The sequence below is a fragment of the Dama dama genome, chromosome 20 (genome assembly GCF_033118175.1).
Source record: "Dama dama isolate Ldn47 chromosome 20, ASM3311817v1, whole genome shotgun sequence".
Lineage (NCBI taxonomy): Eukaryota > Metazoa > Chordata > Mammalia > Artiodactyla > Cervidae > Dama > Dama dama.
Window position 1 is genome coordinate 42984409 of NC_083700.1, and position 17891 is coordinate 43002299.

At 39.4% G+C, this 17891-nt stretch overlaps 1 protein-coding gene across 2 annotated transcripts in view; it reads right to left on the reverse strand.

The window, feature by feature from the left end:
- Nucleotides 1-17891, reverse strand: part of CDC14A (cell division cycle 14A) — a 180370-nt gene that overhangs the window by 88805 nt on the left and 73674 nt on the right. For both annotated transcript variants that reach the window (XM_061121290.1, XM_061121289.1), the window contains exons 6-7: nucleotides 5069-5135; nucleotides 1847-1909 (exon numbers count right to left, since the gene is read on the reverse strand). In XM_061121290.1, coding sequence (XP_060977273.1) covers nucleotides 1847-1909; nucleotides 5069-5135 — 130 coding nt within the window. The remainder of the gene's footprint in view (nucleotides 1-1846; nucleotides 1910-5068; nucleotides 5136-17891) is intronic.

Sequence of the window (17891 nt, forward strand, 5' to 3'; positions counted from 1 at the left end):
CTTACATGCAGATACATCACGAGAAACGCTGGGCTGGAGGAAGCACAAGCTGGAATTAAGATTGCCAGGAGACAAGGTGTACTGGGAAGACCCAGAGGGATGGGATGGGGAGGGAGGTGGGAGGGGATCAGGATGGGGAACACATGTAAATCCATGGCTGATTCATGTCAATGTATAGCAAAAACCACTACAATATTGTAAAGTAATTAGCCTCCAACTAATAAAAATAAATGGAAAAAAAAAAAAAGATTGCCAGGAGCAGTATCAATAACCTCAGTTATGCAGATGATACCACCCTTATGGCAGAAAGTGAAAAAGAACTAAAGAGCCTCTTGATGAAAGTGAAAGAGGAGAGTAAAAAAGTTGGCTTAAAGCTCAACATTCAGAAAACTAAGATCATGGCATTCAGTCCCATCACTTCATGGCAAATAGACGGGGAAATAGTGGAAACCGTGTCTGACTTTATTTTTTTTGCCTCCAAAATACTGCAGATGGTGATTGCAGCCATGATATTAAAAGACGCTTACTCCTTGGAAGGAAAGTTATTACCAACCTAGACAGCATATTAAAAAGCAGAGACATTCCTTTGTCAACAAAGGTCCGTCTAGTCAAGGATATGGTTTTTCCAGTAGTCATGTATGGATGTGAGAGTTGGACTATAAAGAAAGCTGAGTGCTGAAGAATTGATGCTTTTGAACTGTGGTATTGGAGAAGTCTCTTGAGAGTCCCTTGGACAGCAAGATCCAACCAGTCCATCCTAAAGGAGATCAGTTCTGGGTGTTCACTGTAAGGACTGACGTTGAAACTGAAGCTCCATTACTTTGGCCACCTGATGCGAAGAGCTGACTCATTTGAAAAGACCCTGATGCTGGGAAAGATTGAGGGCGGGAGGAGAAGGGGGAGACAGAGGATGAGATGGTTGGATGGCATCACCGACTCAATGGACATGGGTTTGGGTGGACTCTGGGAGTTGGTGATGGACAGGGAAGCCTGGTGTGCTGCAGTTCATGGGGTCGCAAAGAGTCGGACACGACTGAGGGACTGAACTGAAGACTCCTCTACTAACCTGGAAGTGCTCTTCCCTAACACCTCCTTATAGCACAATGAAACTTGGACAGCCTTTGCCTAAACTGGCTTGCTGAGCAGGCAAGATACTATTCAAAACCTTTGTAATAATGTGTGTGTCTGTGTTTAGTCACTCAGTCATGTTGGACTCTGCAACTGCATGGACTGTAGCCTGCCAGGCTTCTCTGTCTGTGATATTTTTCAGGCAAGAATACTGGAGTGGGTTGCTATTTCTTCCTCCAGGGAATCTTCCCAACCCCTCTTCTGCATCTCACACATTGCAAGCAGATTCTTTATGGCTGAGCCTCTGGGGGAACCCTTTGTAATGATGCTATGGTAAAAAAAAAATTCAACCAACTCTCAGAACTGAGTACATTCAGCCACATTTCTAATCAAGATATACACAGTCAAAAATATTACAAGGCACAAATCTGGTTTTGTTTTAATCAAAACCCGGATTTTAAAATAAAAGTAACATGATTTTACTACCAAATTATGCTTTTAAATTGTTTTTTCTTATAAACTAAAGGTTCAAAGTAATTGTCAATAAAGGTTTGATGAAAGAATATAGAGATACATGGTATTTTCCTAAACTAAAATTTTGATAACTCCTAGTTCAAAGGCAATAACCAAAGCTGAAAGGATGAAGCTGACAACTATAGAAAACTGCAGAATGCTTTTATTTAGCAGTCAATCAATTTACAATACCTGAGTGCTAGGAATAAAAGAACAATTTAATCAATGTGAAATTATAGCTTACAAAAAATTAAAAAGTACAAACCTCATAATGTTCATATTCATCCACATCAAATGTCTCAAAGTCAAAAAATCCATGTTGTAATCCCTAAAAGCAGAATTTGAATTAGTTTTTTCATGTGAAATTGATAACGACTTCTAGGCATTTCTCGAATTTCTGCTCACAAATGATCCTGCCTGACCTGAAGGAGAAAATTTGAAACTTTCAATTCGTAATACATACCTAGAAATCATCTAACATACATAATTTTGCTTTGGGACTGTCTTACAAGTGGGACTAAACACTTAGAAAAATATGAAAATATGTCCCACAAAATATGCTTCTTGAGTTCTAATATATATTAGTTTTTAATTAAAATTATTCTTATATATAAAATGGATCATACTAGCAAATGTATAGTTAAAACCTGTTGGGAACTACACAATTAATTCATACCTAACTATAACAGAATATATAATAGTGATTAAATTTTCAGCTGGAAGAAAAATCAGTTATTCTTAGGTTTTTTCCTTTTATCATTAATGAGATATTTGGTAAAAAGGGAGTTTTTACTTAATAGGCCCTTATTTGTTCCTAAAGTCTACAATGAGAGAATTTGTTTTACAGTGATAGTTTTTCAAAGAGTAAAAATGTACATGACTACTCTTACAATTTAGAAGGAAGAATCGATCTTTTGACAACAAAGAAAATTTTCATACTTCTTTTTTATAACCAATGATTTAGAATTTAAAAGTATCTGCCTTACTCTGACATAATATTTTGAAGAGGTGTCTTTTGTTTTATGTCATGAAGCTATACAGATTACCTTAGAATACAAAATCAGTTACTCCTAAAAGTTACATGATCAAGTCATTAAAAATAGAAGAATCTTTTAAGCCAAGTTTAGTGCATCTATCTTTGAAAATACCTTAGAGACCAGTGTTTTCCAAAATGTAGAACACCTGCACTTAAGGTAATTTATATTTAAAATACAGACCCCTGGGCCCCATCACAGAACTATGAAATCAGGTTTTTTGAGGGTGGGATCATCGTTTTTAAAATGCCTTCCTAAGTGACTCTGACAACACTGGTTCAGACAACCTCTACAGGACAAGCAGAACAACCTATCTCAATTATTTCACCTTTAAACAAAGCAACTTACTTCATCTTCATGTACCGTTCCAGACAATACAGTGAGAATACAGGCCCCGAACTACCACTTCCCTTCCTCTTTTTTTAGAGTGTTTGTGTTTGTGTATGCCTCTCTATGTATAGTTCACACACATAAAACCTATGCTTATAATGATGCCAATACAGCAAAATCAGAAAGATATGCTTTCTAAAAAGGCAAAAATGTGGACATACTCAACCTTCGTAGGAGATACAGTACCCACTGCCACAAAAATAGCCCAGCGTACAGTGCTTTATATAAGAGAGCGTGTGTGTGCGTGCACACACGTGCACACGCTCAGTCATGCCCAACTCTTTTCGACCCCCTGGACTGTAGCCCACCTTACTGCAGAGGATCTTCTTGACCCAGGATCGAACCTGTGTTTCTTGAGTCTCCTGCATTGGCAGGTGGATTCTGTACAACTGCATCACTTGGAAAGCCCCATATAAGAGTGCTCAGAGAGGAAATGTGTCCCAGTTACTCAGAGACATGTTGAACCATCTATCAAATCCTCTAAATCTCATCTACATTTGGGTAAAATATACCCCAGCATTTAATGAAACAAGAAATTTACAGAAGACCTTATTAATGAACAGAGCCATGTCTTCCTTTCACACAAGCAAGGATGTCATAAACGTCTGTATCAAGTTATCAGTTACCATAACAACAGGAGGGAATCTCCAGTGTGAACTCTTCTTCAATTTCATATGTATTATAAAAGAAACAGCCTGTACCAGATGGCAGGATAGGCAATAATAATAATAGTAACAATAAACAAATTACCTTTCTCCATTCAGTCTTATTTTTTAAATGCTGTAATTCTGGATTGTAAACAGGCTGAAATATGCATAAGGGTTCTTGGAAGTGTTATTGGAAGTGTGGGTTGGTGATATTATTTGCACGAGATAGGCTAGAGTATCTTGATAGTTTTTAAGTGAAACGAAAAATGTTTGAAAACCATTTTAAAGTTTTACAGAGTTTAAGTTCATTTTAAAATGAAATAACAAAGTCAAAAATATACATACAGAAAACAAATAGCATATTTTACCATAGCAATTTTCTCAACTTAAAACAAGGCAAAAGCAATGTTATACTGCATCAGAGAAAAGCATCTAGAACAAAGCTCACTACTGATACTATATTTACAGTCCAAGATGACCCTTGCCAATGTATATGAAATATATGCATTCCTGGCTGGTAAAAGTCGTAGCTGTATGTTCGAGATGGAATGATGTACTCTGAAGCTTCTTTAGAATTCACAGCATAGCACACATGACTTAGACTGTAAATCAATGCTTCCAAAACATATTCCAAAGTTCTCAACAATCTTTTGGATTAACTTCTCCACAATGTATATAAATGAATAAATAACTATGGCTGTAAACTTTAGAGTGCATCAGATCACACAGACAGCAGGGCACCACTCCCAGAGTTTATGGTCCAGTTGCTATTGGATGAGGTCTGAGCAACCGCATCTCTGCACAAGTTCCCACACTGGGATAACCATGGGTTTCCGACATACCGGATAGATACTAGAAGGAACTCCAGACTGATATGGAAATCTGAGTTAGAAGGAGCCCTAATAACTCCCTGTGACCCCGACAGTGACTTAACCTCTCTGGGGTTGTTTCCTCATCTGTAAAAATGAGATAATAATATATAACCTGCTTACCACTTCCTGGGCTTGTAATACTATCCAGTGAGAAAAACAAGGTGGAAACGCTCTCCACACTGACAGAGGACAGTTGTGGTTTAGATGACTTCCTGTCTCTCTCACACCAAGATCTAGCTTGATAAGGAAGCTGAGCAGATGACAGAGCAAGGTCACAGCGATGGCAGCAGATAGAAATGCCAACACAAATAGTTTAAGTGAGAAAGGGAGACCCCTTCCACATCTATAAGAAGAGTTATTCCCCAGAACACCTCCCCTGTTGGCCCTGTGGTCTGTATTTTACAGATCAACCATCATTCAAGAAGTAGAAAGCCACCTTCTTACTGCCTCCTCTCCCTTCTCTCCAACAACAAAAATATCAAAACCACTCCTTTTTCATATTATTAAATTACGATATCAGCTACAGCAAGGAAATTGTTATTACCTTTCTGATTCCCTGCAAACAGTCAAGGATGGTGAGATTGTAAGTGCAATTTCCAAAGGAAGCATCCCTATGAAGACAAAAAAAAAAAGTAACATTAAAGACATGCATTTTGAATACTCAAGTAATATGTCAATTGAATACAGGCTTGTTTGGTTTCACAGCTGTCAACATGTTAAACTTCTATAACACATCAGATCCTACTAGTTAACTACTCCTGCAGCTTAACTCAAAGCACTTCTGAAATTGCTTGAATCCAACAAGCTGAGTTAAGAGGAAGCAGACTTAGGAACCAGAGTTCTGGGATCAGATTGCCTTCAAATTCCAACTCTGCCACAGATTGGCTGGGAGCTCAAGCCAATTTTACCTCTATCTGTCTTGGTTTCCTCATCTGTGAAATGAAGTTACTAATTCAATATTCACAGAACTGTTGTGGGATTTCATTAAAAAAAATAATGTCCTTCCTATAGTGCCTAGCACAAAGGAACTACTTAATAAGTATTATGACTATTATCCTTCTTATTAACAATGAGTGTTTCATTAAGTAAAACATGCATCATCATGAGAGGTATTCAGAAAGAGAAATAACCATCTGTCAGGAATATGGCAAAGTGGTGAAAGTGAAAGTCATTCAGTTGTGTCCAACTCTCTGCAACCCTATGGACTGCAGCCCATCAGGCTCTTCTGTCCACGGGGATTCTCCAGGCAAGAATACTGGACTGGGCAGCCATTCCCTTCTCCAGGAGATCTTCCCAACCCAAAGACCAAACCTGAGCCTCCTGCATTACAAGCAGATTCTTTACCATCTGAGCCATTAGGGAAGCCCATAAGGCAAATACAAACATAAAAGTTTAAGGGGACAACGTATTCAGTCAATAAAACCTGGCAGTTACTTTCACAGATTAAATGCCACCACTTCCATTCCGCTCCCCTACCCCCACCTTCACCCCCACAAAAAATGCTAAGGAAAATGCCATCCTGCTTCCAAACAATCTCCTCTCGGGTTCTAGGAGTAGTGGAGACCTACTGCATCGAAAACTGAGTGCTTCATCCTTTATTTAAGTTTTTAGAGCAACTTAGCAGGCCTTCTTTAGGCAACATAAAACTCTAGTATCAAGTTCAGGTCAGTTAGCAGAACTGGCATTGGAGCTTTAACACTAACAATGTTCCAAGGTGTCCAAGGCAAGAAACTTGACCTCAAGGCTCTCAGGTGCTCGGCCCAGCCCCCACTGCTGACCTGAACGAACAGAGCTGTCAGGCACCTGCCAATCACAAAGTCAAACGTACCACACAAAGTGGGGGGGTGGGGGCCAGCGGGAACGCCACAGAAGACGCTTCATGGGGATAAAATGACCCTTTAAGGTTTTAACACACAATTAACATAAAACTAAGTCTTGTATCACAACCAGTCAAGGGAACTTGAGCCGATGGCTGCTAAGCCATGAACTGAAATGCAACATCAGCGTCGCTGAGTTTCAGCATCCTGATAACCTAATTTAAAAATAGTAGGTTAACCTAAGCAAGGCAGCCTAACAGAAATGTTTAAGTCCTGAAACTTCAAAGTTAACCTATGTTAAGGAAGGGTTATTCTAGGTATTTCATCCTCATTTAAAGAGCTCTTTTTTAATGCTATCTGAACACATACGGAAAAACAAAAGAGCCCCCTTTTCAAACATCTTGTAAAGACATAAATCATATATTAAAAAGCAAATTTTAATGCATAAAGCTAGTGAAAGTAGTAGCTATGGATCTAAGAAAAAATATTAATTTATATAAATAACAACACATTCCTTTGTAGGAACTTGTCTTTTTAGGACAAGGTTCAGAACCTTTTGTGTGTCATGGACCCCTGCAGCATTCTCATGAAGCCTGTGAACCCCTCTTTTCAAATGTTTTCAAATGAGTAAAATGCATAGAACTGATAGAAGACAAGTGTAATTAAATTTAAAGTTATCAAAACATAACAAAAACAAATATATAGTACAATACTTAATTATGTATAATACCATACTTAATATATTAGTAGTAGGTCTGATTATAGTTTTAAAGGAGTGAACATAAATATCTTAAGATATACACAACAGCTGTAATGGAATATTAAAATGTCTATAGTTTCTATTGTGAAAAAGTCACTTATGTTGCTACTACTACTATAGTTTATTATTTACAACATTTATATTGGGTTACCAAAAAGTTTGTTCAGGTTTTACTGCTGTTACATCTTTTGGAAAAATTATCTTATGGAAAAATCCAAACGAACTTTTCGGCCAACCCAGTTGTTGAATGTAATCTTATAAACTGGGACTTTCCAGTGGTTCAGTGGTAAAGAATCCACCTGCCAATGCAGGAGACACTTGCATTCAACCCCTGGGACAGGAAGATCTCCTGGAGGAGGAAATGGCAACCCACTCCAATATTCTCGCCAGGAAAATCCCACGAACAAAGGAGCCTGGCAGGTGGTGCATGGGGTCACAAAGAGCTGGACATGATTGAGCAACTGGGCACATACACATTATCTTATAAGCTTAGTGAAAATAAAGAATTTTTATCATCTAAAACCACTGATCCTCTGAATTCTCTCCACAGACACTAGATCAAAAACTACTGCTTTGGTAAAGAAAAGAAAAACAGCACTTAAAAAGAATAAAAGAAATTATAAGAATTGAAGGTGCCCCTTACTTCCTCAAGTATACCTTCCCACCTAGACTCAGCTAAACAGATGCACAAATATAGGTTATCAGACAAGCTCCAAATCCAGTCTTTCTTACTATCTGCAAAGCATGGTGAGATTATGATGGTATCTTTTGTTCTAGCACAGCCACAGTCTCTATCAACAACTGAAAAGACAACTCTAGTGATGTGGTGATCAACTGTGTAGACTTGAGGGAGAAGGGAGAGTTAATAGGCCATCTGACGAAATTAGGATACAAGGCAGTCACAGCTGGCTAGAAAGACAGGCAGACATTTAATATAACGCAATAAAATTAAGTCACATCCTCAGGACTGAGGGAAGTTGATGACATACCTTTTTTACCAAAACTTACTATGCTGGGTAATTTAGACACATTAACACATTTAATCCTCATGAAGGCAGGAGGTTCCCAAAAGCTGCCCTCATAACTAGGCAAGAGAAAAATGGCTTATTAATGGCACCTGGCACATACACAATCAAAGGAGAGCAACCATAAAAGTGAAGGGACACGAAAACACGTTACATATTCTCTGTGGGAAAAAGAGAGAGAAAATGATGAAGGTGACAATAAATATATGTATCTACCAAAACCCCACTAAAAGGAGAATTCTAAAGGGCTTTTTAAAATGGAATCCAACAAGGTCAGGGAGATGAGAGCAGACAATATCAATAAAATTCTGAAAGCTGGAAATCAGATACATGGGTGACAACAAGTTAGAAGACTAAGAAAATGGAATACTAAGGCAACAGTGGAAAAATCAGCATCGACCCAATCAATACCAGATAATTCACAAAAGGCTCAAGAAGCACTGGGCTCTTCAGGAAGTGAGGATGAAGGACTAAAATAAATTTGAAGGTACACTTATGAAGCTGAAAGATTTTACTCGATAAAAGCAATAGTTTTTATTTAAATTTACTTATTTTTAATCGGAGAACAACTGCTTTACAATATTGCATTGGTTTCTGCTATACATTAACATGAATCAGCCATACGTATACACATGTCCCCACCTTCTGGAATCTCTTTCCCACCTCCCACCTCATCCCCTCTCGTTGTCACAGAGCATCTGATTTGAGCTCCCTGCATCATACATCAAATTTCCACAGGTTATCTAGTTTTATATATGGTAATAAATATGTTTCAATGCTACTCTCTCAATAGGTCCCAATGTCTCCTCCCCCATTGTGTCCACAAGTCATATTATCTCCCATTTTATAAATAAATCTTTCCTGTTGAGTTTTCTCAACCACCTGATGTAGTCAGCACCATCTAAAAATAAAATGGTTGGTCCTGGAAGGCAGCAAGATACCTGACCCACACGACATTCAAGTTTGAATTGGAAGATGACTTGCAAGGAATATTTTCCATCTACATTGTTATATGAAATGGAGGTGAAGGTTAGGAATACACCAGGCTCTAGTAAACTCAAAAGTTCTTCCCACTCTGAAACTGCATCATTATTCAACACAATGAATGATTTCTTTCTTTCCTATATCTCTCTCTTGGATCCTTCCCAATAGAATTTTAACATTTTTCAGGTTCCTACCATCTTTAAAATAAAAAAATAAAAATTTTTCTTGACTTCAACCACTACCCTCTCTGTGGCTTCCTCTTTAAAATAAGACTTCTTTGAAAAATTACTCATCTTCCTGCTACCACTTTCTCTTCTCTCACATCGTAACCAACTCTGCTTCTACCCTCATCCATGCCAAGAACATGTCTCACTAAGGTCAACAATGATCTCCTTACTGCTAAACCCAGGTGACATTTTTGTAATGAAATAAAATTTATCATTTCAGCCTTTCTAAAGTATACAACTTAGTGATTTTCAGTGTATTCATAATGTTGTGATTTTTAGTATAGTCACAATTCACAATTTCAGTACAGTCACAATTCAATAAAGAAGGCTGAGCGCTGAACAATTGATGCTTTAGAACTGTGGTGTTGGAGAAGACTCTTGAGAGTCCCTTGGACTGCTAGGAGATCCAACCAGTCCATCCTAAAGGAAATCAGTCCTGAATATTCATTGGAAGGACGGATGCTGAAGCTGAAGCTCCAATACTTTGGCCACCTGATGGGAAGAACTGACTCATTTGAAAAGACCCTGATGCTGGGAAAGATAAAAGGCAGGAGGAGAAGGGGACGACAGAGGATGAGATGGTTGGATGGCATCACCAACTGGATGGATATGAGTCTGAGCAAACACCAGGAGATCGTGAAGAACAGGGAAGTCTGGCGTGCTGCAGTCTGTGGGATTGCAGAGTCGGACACAACTGAGTAGCTGAACAACAACAATTCACACCACTAATTTCAAACCATTTCTGTCACCCCAGAAAGAAACTATACTCATTTGTAATAACTTTTCATTCCCTCTCCCTCCCCTCTCCATCCCTGACAATCACTAATCTGCTTTCTGTCTCTCTGGATTTGCTTATTCTAAACCCAGGGAACATTCTGCAAGCATCATTTTATTTACTATTAATATGTCAGGAACAGGTAATTCCCTCTGAATATTCTCTTCATTGTTTCTGGATTCTACCCCTCTCAACACTACTCCATCCCAATGTCCTGTGCAAAGTCATCCTTCACCTCCCAGTTCCCCTCAAGGTTCAACTCCAGACACAGATTCTTCGTACTCCATACTCTCCCCCGAGCCTGGGCACTCTCAAACTTTAATGTCATCAGCATCAGCACCACCAAGGTGGCTTCTTAGAACACAGAATGGACCCCACCCAAGTTTAGGATTCATTAGGTCTGGGGAAGGGGCTGAGACCATGCATTTCTAACAAGTTTCCAGGCGCTATCAGTGCTTCTGCTAGGAGGCACCACATTTTGAGGATCACTGCCCTATACAAACTCATTGACATAAGTTACCATCTATCTGCCAATAAGCCTCAAGGGCATCTCTCTTGCACAGATTACTTAAAACTCCAAAATGGCACAGTCAACCACGTACATGACATTTCCATTTGGGCGTCTTAAGGCATCTCATGGGCTTTTCTGGTGGCTCAGAATCTGAGCTAAGAATCCCAGATTCCGGTAAAGAATCTGCCTGCAATGCAGGAGACTTGGGTTCCATCCCTGAGTTGGGAAGATCCCCTGGAGGAGGAAATGGCAACCCACTCCAGTCTTCTTGCCTGGCGAATTCCATGGATGGAAGAGTCTGGTGGGCTACAGTCCATGGGGTCTCACTGTGTAAAAAGAATCTCTTGAATATGCCCACACCCCAAAATAGTAACAACAATAACCTGCCCCTCCAGCTTCCATAACCACTCAAGCTAGCACCCAAAAGTCCTTCCATCTCTCTCATTTTCATATCCTACTGTGCTCGGCCTTGTATTTCCCTCCTAAGCATCTCTTGAATGCACTTATTTCTCCTCAGTTCTGCTAACTCTCAGGCAATACCACTCATGCAGACAACAAGAGCCTCCCCATGTCCATTCCTTGCCTTTCTAAAGAGTATTCTTCACGGCAGCCAGAGTGATAGCTTTAAAAGGCAAGTCTGATCAGCAGACGAATGGATAAGGAAGCTGTGGTACATATACACCATGGAATATTACTCAGCCATTAAAAAGAATTCATTTGAATCAGTTCTAATGAGATGGATGAAACTGGAGCCCATTATACAGAGTGAAGTAAACCAGAAAGATAAAGACCAATACAGTATACTAACACATATATATGGAATTTAGAAAGATGGTAACAATAACCCTATATGCAAAACAGAAAAAGACACACAGATGTATAGAACAGACTTTTGCACTCTGTTGGAGAAGGCGAGGGTGGGATGTTTCGAGAGAACAGCATCGAAACATGTATATTATCTAGGGTGAAACAGATCACCAGCCCAGGTTGGATGCATGAGACAAGTGCTCGGGGCTGGTGCACTGGGAAGACCCCAGAGGGATCGGGTGGAGAGGGAGGTGGGAGGGGGGATCGGGATGGGGAATACATGTAACTCCATGGCTGATTCATGTCAATGTATGACAAAAACCACTACAATACTGTAAAGTAATTAGCCTCCAACTAATAAAAATAAATGGAAAAAAAATAAATAAAAGGCAAGTCTGCTTCAGCCACTCTTCTGCTGTCACCCTTCACTGATTCCCACTGCTCTCTGAAGGGAAGGTTCAAATCCTGAAGTGGACGCTGTCACCCTTCACTGATTCCCACTGCTGTCTGAAGGGAAATTCAAATTCTGAAATGGATGCTGCAGCCCTTCACTGATTCCCACCACACTCTGAAGGGAAGGTTCAAATCCTAAAAGAGCTGTGCTCTCTGGCTCTGCCTGCCCCTCCGGTCGCTCCCTCATTTCACACTCCTTTCTCGCTCTCTGTGCCCATCTTGTGATGGGGTGCCCTTCCCTGAGCTCCTTGGAGAAGCACTCAGCTCCCACCACAGAACCTTTGCCTCTCAGGTCACACATTCTCCTATCGCCTGTGCCTAGGTTACCGTACTCACCCTTCAGCTTCCAGCTCATAGATCACTTGTCTCAGGTGGAAAAACCTCCAACCCCACTCTCTGGCTAGATCAGATCCCCAACATTTTTTCCCCACTGGACTTAACTACAGTTTGACATTATATCCTGTTGTGTTCATTTGATTCTCTGCCTCTCAATATATGAGTCATGAAGGAGACAGAAGATATGTTTATTACCCCTATTGTCTCCTTAGTACCTGTTACAGTGCCTGGTATGAAACAATCAATAAATGCTTGTCTTGTCAATAAGTGTTTAAATTAAAGAAGCTTGGAAGATCATCCCAAGAAAATGTATAATATCCTACAGCTACTTTTGCTATCTCAAGGGCTTCTTAACACTTCAATTCTCATTAACAAGAAGAGCTTTCTTTGCATTAACCCAAAATTCCTTTTGTCCATTAATACCATCCCTCTGTTCTCTTTGCCAAAGAGTATTGATTGAATAAAGCTAAAAGCAATGATGTTCAAAGTAGTTTTCTTTTCTTCTGTCAAGTGGTATTAAACACACTTTTATTTTAAACTAGATACTTGAGAGAGGTTATAGGGAGCTTTTAGGATTTAAATCGCTACACCAATGTGCTACAAAGTTTTATACTCCCACAGCTTTTGTTGCAGTTATGGTTCCCATTTGTTTATTTAACTCCTGATTTGCTTTTTTACTCATTCATTCATGCATTCATTTATATTTATTGAGTCAAATAGTTTCCGAGTTGAATAAGAGGACACGTGTTTTTCCACCTTCCTCACAAAGGACCACTGAAAGCCTACAGAGATCAACCACAGGAAAAAGGTTGCACATCCTATGCTGCCTGGGAAAACTACAGCTCTAACCCTTATCTACCGTGATAGTCATACCATGTACTGCATTACTCACTTAAACAGGTAAACATAAGGATGCTCTTCATTCAGGAGATAAGGTAATACCCCAAACACCCAGGACTTCTAATCATTCAGCTTTTCTGAAGAAGAAATCATGTGTCTATAACCCCCAATACAGAAGACTAACATTAGGACCAATCTGCTGCTGCTGCTGCTTCTGCTAAGTCACTTCAGTCGTGTCCGACTCTGTGCGACCCCATAGACGGCAGCCCACCAGGCTCCGCCGTCCCTGGGATTCTCCAGGCAAGAACACTGGAGTGGTTGCCATTTCCTTCTCCAATGCATGGAAGTGAAAAGTGAAAGTGAAGTCGCTCAGTCGTGTCCGACTCTTCACGACCTCATGGACTGCAGCCTACCAGGCTCCTCTGCCCATGGGATTTTCCAGGCAAGAGTACTGGAGTGGGGTGCCATTGCCTTCTCCTAGGACCAATCTAGAGACATCCAAATACAAACTTAGCTCAGTCTCATGCTTGACCATCCAAATTCTATCCACCTCGGCAATCCTATCTTTCTAAATGTGACTTATGGCATAATAGTCAACTGAACCATAAAACTATTATGAAGTTATCATAAAAAGTCCCTGGCAGTCAATAAATATTTGCTGAATAAAAAACTAAATGTATGAATATTTTAATAGATGAAACAACTGGGATTTTTGCTTATTTTCATATTTTTACATTTATTTTGCAGAGAAGTAGTAGCAGAAAAATTAAAGAAAACCAGAATCACTATCCACAAAGAGATACAAAGAGGAAGGACTTGAGTGTCCTAGTGCTGTCTTTTTACAGGCTCTCGAGTCAATTGTTAGATAATCAAAAATTCTGAGAGCCCAAATCAGCCTTGGTGGGAATATTTACACCACAGAAATCAGCAAATATTCTTTACTTAAAGAGCTGGTTTACCAGCACACCCATGAATCTAAGAAATCAGCCTACAACCTACAACCCGTGAATCTAAGAAATCACTCAGAATGAAGCAACCCTGCAAATGGTAATAATGAGCAGATGAAACCAGAGACGAAAGAACATATTTACACAAAATAGTAAGAAAACATTTCTGGTAATGAAGTTGTCTGAACTGAAGAAAATAATGAAAAACAGAGTTGCACTGTTTACAGTGTGGAGACTACATTAAAGAATAAACAAGAGTTATAGCATATGGACTAAGAAATAACAGAAATGCCTCCTTTATATGTCTTGATTCTATGATTCTCTGCAAATCCTCTGGATAGCAAGTAGCTACAAGGTAGGCAAATATCTGCAGAGCAGTGGGTTAGAAAGGATCTCAAAGGTCATCTGAGCACTCTTCCAGCCACTGAACTGAATCCCGTCCGCATAACCAGCACAAAATCACAAGCTTCCTAAGGACAGAGAATGTGTCCTTCACGCTGTATGTCCAGAGTCTAGTACAGTATTGCACACGTTACTCTGCTGTGGCTGTTGTATGAATGAATGAATGACCATTACCAGGAGACCATTCAACATATGCCCGAACAACTCTAAGTGGCTGGGAACGACTGACATTTCAAAGTAAAAATTATATAAAACAATCTGTAATCATCTATATACAGTCACAAAAATGTCATCTAGATCATAGTTTTCCAACAGAAATATAATGCAATAGAGAGCCACATGTGTAATTTTAATTTTTACATAACCATACTAAAGTAAAAAGAAATAAATGACATTAATTTTAATAATATATTTTGTTTAATCCAGTCTGAAATATTATCAGTTCAGTACATAATCAACATAATTATAAGATATTTTTCTTTTTTATACTAAATCTTTGAAATCTAATGTGTGTTTTGTAGTTTTACAGTCTATTTCAGTTTGGACTAAGCAAATTGCAAGTGCTGAATAGTACATGTAGGTTGTAGCTACTGTTCTAGGCAATTCAGCTCTAGACTAATTTGTATCAATACCTGGGAATTAGATAATGTACTAAAATACTTTATACAACTGTCCAAAGTACACCTGGCTTTCAGTCTCTGAACACATCCATGACATATATGTACCAGGTCCCTAGAAAAGAATAAGCCAACTGTTTAATATTATCTAGACCTACAAGATAAAAATGTATTTGACAACAACTAGTGGGGAGGACAAGGCTATTTTCCCACTCATGAAAACAAAATCAAATGGCTTCATGGGGCAGAGCCAAAAATTGAGCACGACCAGTTCCTAACAAAAAAATGGGACACAGAATCTCTTCTTCTCAGATTTAACATAAAGCTATACACTAATCATTTTGCTCATCTAAAGAAACAGATATATGTGAAAATTCACTTCTAAATCATGGCTTAAAAGGTCATATAAATCAGCAAAACAGAATCTGTCTAGAAGAAGCAATTACAGGCACCAGAAGGAGACCAAGAGCTGTGCTCTGGGCCTTTTATCAACATCTGAGTGTCCTCCACTTAACCACAGTAACTTTGCTTAAAGACAAAAATACTAGTAAATTGTCTTTGACTTCACTATTGAAAATAAGAGCTTCATATATGAGGCATTCAACAAAATATCTATGCTCATTAAGGCAAATGACTACAAACTATTCCAAAGCACTTTCATCAACCAAGGCTGGCTATTGGAAAAGTACTATAAAGAGTACAAAAAATTTGGCACTTACCCGACTACAGAAAGTTTGATACCCTGATCCGAAACCATAAAAACAGGAATAACAAAGAAAGTAATCTGAGCCAATTTTCACAACTCAAACTACTGCCATGTTTCAAAAGAAAAAAAAAAGAGAGAGAGAGAGAGAGATAACTCACTTCCTTCTGTGTATTTAGTGGGTCATACCCCAACAGTTGTTTCTGTTCTCAGATTCTGAAATAGTGGTGCTTATTTACCACGTTCACAAGAAAACCTGATAAATCAATCTGCTTTTCATGGTGGTCCAAGCTACTCAATACACCCCAGCTGTTGAGAATAGATTCAACAGTCTGGACTGAATAATCTGTTTTCTTCTATTTTCAAGACTCAGGAAATTAGCCCATCCTCACTATTCAAAACTAATGCAGGGGTTTCCCTGATGCCTCAGTGGTAAAGAATCCACCCCACCAATACAGGAGACCCAAGTTCGAACCCTGATCTGAAAAGATCCCACATGCTGAGGAACAACTAAGCCTGTGAGCCACAACTATTGAGCCTGTGAGCTTGCTCCAGAGCCTGGGAGCGACAGCGACTGAAGCCCGCATGCCCCGGAGTCAGTGCTCAGCAACAAGAGAAGCCCTCTCAATGGGAGACCACAACTGAGAGTAACCCCTGCTCACCACAGCTAGGAAAAAAAGCCCGTGAAGCAACGAAGACCCAGCACAACCAAAAATAAATAAATAAAATTATTAAAAAAAAAAAACTAATCCAGATTTTTTTCCCCATCACATCAAGCATCAAAAGCAAAAAGATTCATGGAGGCAGAAATGTCTCCAAAGATCAACACTGGGAGGCAGAGAAGTGGCTATCATAAAGAAAAGTTGAGAACGAAAGCCAAGTCTTAGAGCATAAAATAAATTTTGTTTCTACATTTTTGATACTCAGGGAAAAAAACCTGGTATTAAAGACAACTTTCCTTTTGAAATACAAACAAAAATCACAGTATCATATTCGAGCTAGCAAATATCTGGTTCAACATTTTATGTTAAGAGATAACATTTTATAATTACATCTAACATCTACTAGCACATATTTACTTTGCTTTAGAAGAAAGTAGGCAGCCTAATGCCAAGTTCTAAGAGGTTGACCCCTTTGAGCCTTTGTTGAGACCTGCAAGCTCTGGCATGCCCAGAGAAGATTTTCCATGAAGACTGGGCCGCATTACTAGCTCAGCAACTGATATATCACTAGGGGTTATCCCCAAAACACAACAAACCCACCCCTGAACACAAACAGTATGAGCTCATTTTAATGACAAATGTCATTAAAGAATTGCTAGGGAGAGGTTTGTGGGTTCTCTATTAAGGAAGGTCTTCTGATGTCAAGTCAGCTTTAAGAGCAAACTCCTGTCCCTATTCCTATCTGATAAAATACCACTATTTGATACACCACCTATTTCTAAGACTAAGGAAACAGCACAAAAGCATTTCCACAAATCGCAACTTATTATTCTAATCCCAAGAGATCTATTTTGTTCCACACAGGTGTGGATCAGGAAATGTGCCCTAGAGTTTCAGAAAGCTAGTTCTGCTGGATGTTAACAGAAAGAGCCCAGTCAATCCTAAAGGAAATAGGATATTTTCATTGGAAGGACTGATGCTGAAGCTGAAGCTTCAATACTTTGGCCACCTGATGAGAAGAGTCGACAAACTGGAAAAGATCCTGATGCTGGGAAAGACTGAAGGCAAAAGGAGAAGAGGGTGTCAGAGGATGAGATGGCTGGATAGCATCACCAATGCAATGGACACGAACTTGGGCAAACTCCAGAAGATGGTGAGGGTCAGAGGGGCCTGGTGTGCTGCAGTCCATGGGGTCCCAAAGAGTCAGACACGACTGGGTGACTGGACAACAAGAACAAATCTTATAGAGCAGTAGATCACAACCTTGGCAGCATACTGGAATCATTTTGGTAGTTTTTAAAAACCCCAATACCCAGACTTCACCCCAGGCCAATTATATCAGAATTTCTGGGAGTAGAACCAGCATCAATATTTTTTAAAAGCTTTCCAGACTTCTAAAAAACAAGTAAATGGGGCTTCCCAGGTGGCACATGTGGTAAAGAACCCGCTTGCCAGTGCAGGTGACATAAGAGACATGGGTTTGATCCCTGGGTCGGGAAGA